Source organism: Primulina tabacum, chromosome 7 (genome assembly GCF_025594145.1).
Source record: "Primulina tabacum isolate GXHZ01 chromosome 7, ASM2559414v2, whole genome shotgun sequence".
NCBI lineage: Eukaryota > Viridiplantae > Streptophyta > Magnoliopsida > Lamiales > Gesneriaceae > Primulina > Primulina tabacum.
The window spans coordinates 38865012-38875859 of record NC_134556.1 but is presented as its reverse complement, the minus strand read 5'-3'; the positions used below and the strand labels follow the sequence as shown (position 1 = coordinate 38875859).

The 10848-nt window shown below is 33.4% G+C and overlaps 2 protein-coding genes across 2 annotated transcripts; both read right to left on the bottom strand.

The window, feature by feature from the left end:
* Nucleotides 1-1929: 1929 nt before the first annotated feature.
* LOC142551871 (NDR1/HIN1-like protein 1) lies at nt 1930-2772 on the bottom strand. Its single transcript, XM_075661325.1, has one exon. The coding sequence runs from the start codon at nt 2717-2719 to the stop codon at nt 2081-2083; it is 639 nt and encodes a 212-aa protein (XP_075517440.1). The 5' UTR covers nt 2720-2772; the 3' UTR covers nt 1930-2080.
* Nucleotides 2773-6617: 3845 nt separating this feature from the next.
* Nucleotides 6618-9485, bottom strand: LOC142551869 (protein LEAD-SENSITIVE 1-like). The gene is made up of 3 exons (XM_075661323.1): nt 9297-9485; nt 9109-9182; nt 6618-7498 (listed from the first exon to the last, which is right to left on the bottom strand). Exons 1-3 carry the CDS (start codon nt 9314-9316, stop codon nt 6813-6815), a joined length of 780 nt encoding a protein of 259 aa, XP_075517438.1. The 5' UTR covers nt 9317-9485; the 3' UTR covers nt 6618-6812.
* Between the last annotated feature and the right edge of the window lie 1363 nt (nt 9486-10848).

The following is a 10848-nucleotide window of genomic DNA, read 5'->3' as shown; positions in this document are numbered from 1 at the left end:
ATTTTCAGCAAATTTTTTTTAAAAAACTAAATAACGGGCCTTTACAAAGGGTCAACGGTCCAACTTAAAACTTTCATAGTTGGTGAAGAGCCGGCTCCCCCAAACATATAATCTTGGATCCGTCCCTGAATTAAACATATGTTTATATCAATTATTGATGGATATAATTTTTTTTTAAATGTATATATTGTCTTAAGTTGTAGAGAGTGGATCATATTTTGATAAACAATGATACATGTACAACTAAATTTGTACGGTACAATAACTTTTAATATAAAAATTCAATATAAAAATTTCATTTATGAATCTCATAATAAATTCAATACATATCTAATGAGATAATAATAAAATTTCACAATATAATAATAAAATAGAATGGTATAATTGTTGTATATATAATTGTACAATATATTTGTTATACATTTAACATTATTTTATTTTGATTCAATATCTCGTATATTGATAAATTAATATTATATATATGTAATCTATATAAATTATGGATTTGGTCCCATTGGTCACATGAGAGAAATCGAAAAGGCTGCTTGTAGGCTACGTGTTGATTTAATAATTTATCATTTTAGAAGTAAGTTAAGTTGGATAGATGGAAGATTGAATCCAAAGTAGGGGGAAGTGAAAATCTTTTCTTTTTTTTCTTTAAAAAAAAAAGATGATGATGAAAAGCAAATGAAAAGTGATGCAATTGACATGAGATTAGATTTATAAATATAAAATCGATTGTAAGATTGCATTGAAATATAAAATATATGATTTTATAATCCAAAATAGTAAAGCTGGCTAATTATTTGGAAATAGAAAATAATATATAATCGACCAGAATTTATTATATGAGATTGAGATTTAACATTGAGCCAAAATTATTATAATTCTAAGACATTAATATAGATCTTATCACTTGAAACAATTTATCGAGTTACTTTTTGAGTCTGCAGTGCAAGAAAATGTATGCTATTCATTATTTTAGTTTTATATGTGAAATTCCCAATATATTTCATAATGGTCGATAACAAATTGAACCAATAATAAAAAGAAATTTAAGTAATATGATGTACTCGTGCAATGTATCGGTTAAAACAATTAATTTATATTATGCCCAAAAAATCGATTTTAATTAAATACTTGTTGATTTCGTGACTATCTAGTGGATAATTATGATTGTTGACGATCAAAACAACTAGAATATATATATATTTGCCTAAAAAATATTACTTATTTATTTCGGACCACATGCAGAGGATGAGTAGAATTATTTGGTGGTTAAAACGACTGCAAGAAGTCAAGAAAAACAAATTATTTAATTTTTTCGAGTATTTCATATTGTGGAATAAATTAAAAAGCAACACGAAAGCATAAAAAATTAACTATTACGTTTTTTCTAAAAAATTAACTGTTTCTTTTTTTGAGCTTAAAAATTAACTGTTACTTACGTGCCTTATATAAACTATAGTAGTTCAAAACTGTATGTACGTAAGCACAATATATATACTCGATTAAGCAAATTTAATAAATGTGGATTTTGTTTAACCAACATGTTTCAAATTAAAATTATATGTATAGCGTTACGGAAAAAACTTGTATGAGACGGTCTCACGGGTCATATTTTGTGAGACGAATTTCTTATTTGAGTCATCCATGAAAAATATTACTTTTTATATTACTTCCATGAAAAAATATTATTAAAATATTACTTCCATGAAAAAAATATTATTTTTATAATACTTCCATGAAAAAATATTACTTTTTATTGTGAATATCGATAGAAGTATTATTTTTTATGCTAAGAGTATTACTATTTACTGTGAATATCGGTAAGGTTGACCCGTCTCACAGATAAAGATTCGTGAGATCGTCTCACAAAAAACCTACTCTAACATTGTTATTAAAATATGTATTGTATTGAGACGTTTTAACAAATTTATATATATGTCAGATAAGTTGATCTGGTTTACATATGGTAACAATATAACAACTGGATTCACTAAACAAACTCAAATTCAACATGAAAAAATCAGTTTATCCAAGAGGCTCCCTCTTTTTAAACCATTCGTGAACCCACGGATCAAACGTTAACACCACAACTCTGCGAAAGCTGATACTTAATCGCATTTCCTATCACAATTCCAGTGTTCTTGCTATTGCCGATCGGAATATAAGCGGGGCAACTGACGTGAAGATGGTAAAGGCCAGACACAAAGTTCCCCACCTTCCATTTCACGCGCCCGTTGAGCCTGATCACCAAGGCTATGGCGCCGTTAGCCTGGTCCTGGCTGAGGGAGAGGCCGTTGTACGGCGCCACAGGGACGGTGGTGCCGTAGATGAACGGAGACCAGACGTTGTCGTCCTTGTGGCCTTGGTAGACGGGAGGGATGACGGTGGGGTAAGTGATTTGCTGGTGATGATAAGCGGCGTAGACCTCCATTCTGTCGTAGTATATGCCGATTTTGGAGTTGGGGTTGTGGGAGTTGATGGTGATCTGCAGGGTTGTGGTGATGACATTGGGGGCTGTGACGTTGAGGTTGAAGATGGTTGCGTCTTGGAGGGTGAAGGAGGGTTTTTGAGGCTGGAGACTGGCCCAGACGAGGAAGATGGTCAGCAGGATGATGAAGGTAAAAATGATGAGGCACGCGCAGAAGCGACGGGTGATTTTTCGTGGCCACAAGATGTGGTGATGTTGGTCTTGGGTTGGTTTCTCCGACATAGTGAAGGCGGTGGCCAATATTGGAGTGGGGAAGTGGGAAGAAATGGTGTTTGGCAGTGTGTTAATATAGGCTTTTCAAATGAGCTTAGAATTGCATATATTATTTTTACAATACAAATTTTACCTAAAGACCCATCCGATCATCCAAATTTCTCAGTTATTTATTTCGAAATCCATTTTTTTTATAAATAATATGGTGTCGAACCCCCTAAACGAAAGAATAGAACAAAGGTGAGAGAGTGGAGGAGAATCTCGGCTTTATAAGACAAATCCGTAGTGAGTTTTGGGCTGAATCGGGCCCACCGAAACCCACCCACTTCGCGTTTGGGTATTGGTATATACCAGAACCAAATAACTTTAGGCCCGTCCCACCAAGAAAGGAATCATTCAAATTAAAAAGAGGCCGAGAATATTCATTTAGATAAAAGGGCGGGCCCACTACAGATTCCAAAAGCCCAACCTTTTTTGCTTTCGTTATTTGTTCTAATTTTTTTTTACCTCAAAGTTCCTATAAATCATCCTTGGACTTCGTCATCGGATGTACATAGTTTTTTTTTTTTCATTTAATTGTTGAAAATCGAATAAAATGTATATTTATAATATATAAATTCACAAAACCTTGTGTGAGACGGTCTCACGAGTCGTATTTTGTGATACATATCTTTTATTTGGGTCATCCATGAAAAAGTATTAATTTTTATGCTAAGAGTATTATTTTTTATTTTGAATATCGGTTTGGGTTGATCCGTCTCACAGATAAAGATTCGTGAGACCGTCTCAGAAGAGACCTACTCATATAAATTTAGGTTGTTGTTGATTGAAAATGATAGATTTCAAATTTGTTACTCAAATCTCTTGACTTGTTCAGATAAGGAAATTAAAATGAATCTCAAATCCAAACTATATTAGTTTGCGTTCCTTTCTACATAAAATATTCAATTGGTCCTGAAATTTATCAATTAGTTATTTTTAAAAAAAACTTTACTTTTGAGCATTTTAGTTGATTTATCTTATATTCTCACAAAAGTAGTAAATTCTATGTTTCTAAATATTAGAACCTAAATTTTTTTAAAAAAACATTTAATAAATTAAGCTAATTATATTAAAAAAATTACATGTTTTAATATTCATTTTATGTTGGCTTTAGAAGATTTGAAATGATTTAAAACATATGCTTAAATCAATTTTAAGAGGAGTTTTTTAATAAATTTAAAAAAATAGTGTGATAAAGCCGAACCTTATCTCTCCATAATACAATTTTATGAGATAGATATCTTAGCCGGTCTATAAAATATATTACATTTTATAACGAAAACATATTTCCACGATAGGTATGAAACTGATTGAGTTGTTTCATAAATATAGATTCGTGAGGTCGTCTCACACTTACTGCTCAACTCTTTATTTGTTTGTATTTTGTTGGAAAAATTTTTTTTGTAATGGTTCGAGAATTTAAAGTTGTTAAAATGGAGACATGTTATGTTATACATCTATGTAATTTCATTTTAAAAAAATTATTAACCTTACCTGATATAATAAAGTTTTCCAAACACAGGCACCAAAATACTGACTAAAAAGCAATCCTAGATATAAGTTTGGACAGGGTTCGCCAGTTGGGGGTTTACATTTCGGGCTTTCAGTCGTCATGCCAAAAATTCGTGCGAGCCGATCTCATGAATTATATTTTATGATACAGATATCTTATTTTGATCATCTATAAAAAAAGTATTACTTTTTATGCAAAAAATATTAATTTTTATTGTGAATATCGGTAGGGATTGACCCGTCTAATAAATAAAGATTCATGAGACCGTCTCACAAGATATCTATTCTAGTCATCACCTAGTCTCTTTTTCTAAATATACCAACGAAAGAAACATATGAAGCATATCATTTTCAAAAAAATGGTTGTAAAAAAATCACAAATTTAGTATTAAATTTGAAAATTAGTCTATCCTAATTACTTATTTATGAAAATTATCTCTAGATTTTTTCACCCGAAAATTTCTAATTTATACAAACTAATGCAAAAATAAAATGAATAGCAATACATTGAGAGGTCACTCGTTCTCTATACGTAACAAGCATTCCCTCCCCAAATCTTGAGTCAAAGTACCTTCACCACTGCCCGAAATCTTAACCTTCAAATTCTCACAGAACACCTTCAAAACTTCCTGTTTGTAGACTACATCAGAAGATCTAAAACTTAAGTGAAAAGCCAATCTCAAGCTGAAAACCACAATCCCATTTCTCTGATCCTGCACAAGACTCGGCAGCACTAAACTCTGCAAGTTTGCGCCACCAGTGATCTGTTCCGCAGGGACGATGACGTTCAGATTCACCGCCTGTTTCTTCTGTATTTCGAAAGGTTGCATTAAAGAGATCCCCATCATGGCCTCCCGGTAGAAAACAGAAGATCTAACTTTACTGAATTTTATTTCGAGTTCTTCGTTTAAGTTCGTCACGGTGACATTGGCGTCCCATGTGCCCGTACAAGACGTATCCGTGGCGGTGAAGTTCGATAAATGGAGGGACATGACTTGGAAACCGGGGATGTTGGTTCCGAAGAGGAACCACATGACTAGACTCATAGTGCACATAAAGGCAACAAGGACGACCATGAACATCAGCATCACTCGTCCAAATGAGGTTGATTTTTTGGGCTCAGGGATCATAGGGAGATACGGGTTCTGATAGTAGTACGCGTTGAATGAGTCAGAATGCGGATTCGGGGCATAAATGGGGTAGCTTCCTTGATTATGGAATGATGAGGAGGAGGCCGCTACAGGGTTCATTTGAACAGGATGGCCGGGGGGGATTTGAGGGTACTGTGTTTGATTGCATCTGCCCATGGAAGGGTATCCGATCACGGGTTTCTCTTTCGGGTCGAGGGATGGCGAAGCTGAGGTTCCCATTTTCTCGAACTTCCTCTCCCTGTGAGTTTCCCAAACCAGATAGGCAGAGGAATTTGTTGAGAAAGAGGGGGTAGTTTCTCTTCAAGAGTTTGAAATGATGTGCAAATTTAGACTTGGGAGAGATGAAAATATCGAACGAAACGAGGCGTCCAACGTAATATTTGGGTGTCTGAGGTATTGAAAGTCAACCATTTTTTTTCTCCTGGTTTTTGGATAAGCAAAAGAGCCGGATGGGAGTGAAACAAGGAACCAAACGTTCCAAAATAGGAATTGGATCGCCTGATTTTCTCCATTTGTTGTTATATTCAAACCTAGTCAAACTCAAAGCCCCTAGATTTTATTGGTAAGATATTTTGGTTTTTCCTTGATCATACCTCAAGTTTTGAGCTAGTCTTAAAATAAAAACCAAGCAATCTTGCTTCTCGATATCAAAATAGTGCATTAGCTCGAATTCTCTCACCAATCTTGAACCAAGTTTACGTTCAAAACTAATTTATTTTAAAATTTATGGGACGAAGCGATTGTAGTTCTTCAACCATATATAATAAATTTATGATAATAATAATAATAAACTACTAATCCATGATCCCGTGGCTTTTTTGCCTATTTTTGGAAAATATCTTTTTTATGGTTAATATTAAAATATGGTTCTTATCTTATTTTATTTTATTGTATTTTATTACTATCATCATGCATGTAATATTTAAATTATAATTGTCATAATTATTATTATTATTATTATTATTATTTAATTAATTAGTATTAGTACAAATTATCGTTATTGTTGCAAAATTCGATGTTCTACCACTTTTTCTTACTTTTTTATTGAATAAAATTAATAAAATAAAAAAGACGGCCAAATGAGTTTGAATCCATGGCAGTGTTGCCCAAATCGTTATAGATTCATAAAGTTTTTGAGTGTGCAATATTTTTATTATTATTATTTAAATTATTTTAAAAAAAAAGCCTAACGCTACAGAGACTTTCAAACAAAACGAGGTGTCTCTTACAACCATGAATCAAACGTTTAAACACAATACATTGTCATGAGTTTTCACAAACGTCAAACAACAGCAACCGGCCTTCTGGGCCAAGAAATGATCACGACACGTTCGTTTATTTTTATATTTCCTCCACAGACTAAATATTTGGTACTCAAAACAGTACAGACAGAAACGCTAATTTGTAGGTGGTGCAGGTACAAACGGGAGACTTGGTTCGAGTACCTGAAGCATACCAGTTGCTAGCCTCCTAGTAAGATCTTCAGCTGAGACTTTCACAACATCCCTTCGCATGCCAATGTCAGCTGCGTAACGGCTAGCACAATAAACCCCAACAGCAGTTGCTGCCATCCCATAAATATTAGTCGTCACAAGAAGCAGTGGCGTAGACAAGACAGCAGCAAGGGGGCCGCCTATGATAGACACGGCCTGTCCACTTTGGCCCATCGTGCTCTGATCCAGCACAAGCAATCCTGTCTTGCAGTAAATTGCGAAGTCTTCACAGTTGTTCTTGAATACATTGTAGCACCCAAACCCATTATCAAGAAGGTACTTTGCTCGATGAACCACGACGTCATCTTCATCAGAGACGGCGAGGGTGCATGTTCCTCCACGTGCTTTTGCAAGAAAGAGTGCATGGTTCACCGAGTACTCAAAGCGATACAGAACACCACCAGCTAAGAAGCAGTTCAAGCACGAGGAGACCACCCCGTGACCCTCTTCTACGTGGACACATGTGGGGCATGGCACAAGAGACCGAGCTGGTCCAGAGCTCACTAAGAGAAGATCTAAGACTGTACCCGTTCCAACTTCTTGGCCACGTCTTGTGAAGTGTACGACTTTATGGTCCCCAATATAGATTCCTGTGGCATACATAAATATTAGCAGACACAATAATCATGAAAAATATTTGACTAGAATAACACAGAAAAAATTAACCTTCAAACAGATGATACATCCCACATTTAGGAGAGAGAGAATGGTTGATTTAGCAGAATTCAAGAGATAATCATTTTCAAATGAGTGAACCTCATCACTATTTACCTTTATTTAACTCAACCCAACTGCTGGAACTAAAAACACATCATGAGATTCTTAGATATCAAACTATGAGCTATCAATTCTAGGTCCACCGCAGAGTCGTGTTAAAAAAAAGGGAAACATTCCAAGCGCCTATAAGTTTTTGTCCAAAAGTGAGGATTTATTTCATATCTTCCCTCTATGGCCTTTGCCCATATAAACCAAGAATCTGTCGTGTCGATTCTTAGGGGGAAATTAAAACTAGCAAAATTGCTGGCTTCAGTAGAAAGCCAAAAAAAAAAGTAGAAATGGGAACTCCTTGACGTATTATATTCATGGAACGTAGTCCAAATTTGAAAAATAAAGACTGAAATCCACAAATAATTGATGTGGACGACGGAATGGAAATATTTTTGCATGCACTGATGGGTGAAAAAAAACTTAGGTTTCATCCATACAAGTTTGCGCACTGGCGGAGCCAGAAATTTTAGGCTACCCGAACTGGAATTTTAAACTCTGAAATCGTTTAATGTTTTAGATACCCGGGCTGATATAAATTTAATCAATTTTAAAAAAAATTAATACATAAAAAATTTAAAAATTTTGGGCCACCCGTGCTACATAGCTCCGCCTCTGGGTTTGCATGAAGACAAAAAAGGTTTGCTCTTCCACCAGGTGACTTAAGAAATTGATATGTACAGTAACAGTGAAAGTGTTTTCCAGTTAAAGGAAATGTTTAGCTGGCTCAAAGTTTAAACTTTGCTAAAACAACACATATTGAGAGTAGGGAAAATAAGATGAGTCTGTATAAACTGATAACCAGAGATACTTCCTAGATTGACAAGTCAAAATAGGAAGCACTACTGCAATCAGATCTTCTATTTCAAAAGTTAGAATTTTCTACTCTTAATACCTGAGTTATGGAGATAAAACAAAATCATAGTGGTTGCATCAGCTTTGGTTGAACAAATATCAGCAGTGAACAGACAGACATAACTCCAAAATATGACCAAGTTTAGGTTGCAAACAATAAAGGTGAAGCCGTGAAGGTAATATAATCTCTTTGAACTTGAAAGTATTTCACTCGGTCAGAGCAAGCTTTTCCTTCAAAGCCAGTTTAAATGGTTTCCACAAGTGACCAAACACGTCTCGAGTGTCACGACGAGAGATTAAATGCAACTCTCCACCGATTAAAAAAAATGTAACTTCCCTACGACTCGTATTTAAAGTTCGATTCAGCAAAATACACTTCTCCATCAAACAAATTAACACCAACATTTTCTTACAAAACCTAACAAATAAAAATGTCTTCTTCTCCCCAATAAAATATAAAATCAAAAGGATGAGGTATCGGTCAGATGAAAAAATTAAACAGGAAAATGACAGCATTCATCGCGCACAAATTGTTCCATATTCCGAACAAAGAAAAAGCAAGCAATCATAAAATGCTGACCATGGTGAGCATAAACATATGCTGGGCGCCATGAATATATGTGATCGCCTGGTTTGAGGCTGCTCCTTTGAATCCTGCCCGTTTTTATTCAAACACACACAATTAAAAAAACACAATCCAGTAAAAACAAAAACCAAGAATAAAGTATACATCAACAAAATTTGGAAACAATGATAATTGAAATTTACCGGTTCGAGAGCAGCCCCATTTCGCTTATTCAAGACGCGGTGGAACCTTTACTTAAATTTGCAAGATTTGATGCTTAGCAGTTAAGGTAAACAGATCGTGGAGGAACAACGGCTTGTGTCCGCGTTGGGTTCTACGCGTCGGCAGTCGACTTAGATCTTGACTAATGGAACTCCAATTCCAAATAGCAAGACCTTCTCCAATCTTAGATTTTTTAATAAAAATATTCTTTTATAATATAAAAAGTGATTTGAATGTAAAAAATTATTTCTTTGATATTAAATAAATAATACAATAACGTATTAGTAATTTAATTAGGTTGTTTTTTAGATTTAAATGTTTTATAGTTAAATAATTTCAATTCAAAGTATTAAAAATTTTATAATTCATATTTCAAAAAAATCAGGAAAATTAATTTTTATGTTTATTTAAAATTACAAAAAATAAAAATATAAATAAATTTTTTTATTTAATTGAAACATAAAATAATAAATTAAACAAAATCATAACACCGTATTGTCCTAGGGGTGATCAAATATTTTTATTAACAGCTCGAACCGCATTGCACTTCCCTGTTTCTAAGAATATTTTATAAAAATCACGATTAAAAATAATAATCATAAACCGCATCGCATACGCTGTTCGGTTATTTTTTTTTTTTTTGACCAAGAACTGCACCAAACCATACCGCTTAAACCATTTGCCATGATATTTGGCCTAGAATTATAATAATTTGTAAACAATATATTCAATTAAAGAAGTCGCTCTCATTATATCTCAACTCTCTTCAAAATTATTACTCCCACAAAGAAAAATTATCTTCATCTTAATTATTCTGCTTTTTATTAGATTATTTATTTCTTTTACAACAATATTTTGTTTAAAGTTTGAAAGTAAAAAAAAAAAAGATAAAATAGCGTAAATGTCATTTTTGTTGTGAGTGTGTTGTGTTGTTAAATTATTAACTTAGTTTTAAAACTTAATTATTGTTTCGTCTTTGTTTGGTTTGAACTACATTTTATATTTGAAGACATTATATTATTATTGTTTTAAAATAAATTAGAATATATGTTTTAATATTTTTCATTTAAAAAATCGTAAACCGACCGAAACCGTCTGAAACCGCTCAAAATCATAAAACTAATTCTACATACAAAACTGTGATTATTTTTATAAAATATAAATGACCGCATATGAACATTCGATTTTAGTTTTTTTTAAAAAAACCGTAAAACCACACTATGATCACCCTACGTATCGATGAAAAAAAATAAAAGATTCACACGTAAGAGAGAGTTGCCTAAATAAATAAATACGCATTATTGTCGACGGCTTAAATCCGCGTGTATGCAGCTAACCGTCAGATAAGTTTGACCAGCACGATCGATCATTCTAGCAGTGTAGTATATCTCCTTTACCTCTCAAAATCTGCAACATTTGTTATTCATTGAAGAAATGAATCTTATTTGATGCCTATACCATATAATTTTTGAATTTTGGTGTACTTCATAAATTGTGTGTTTCTAGTAAATTTCTATAATAGATTTTATTCGT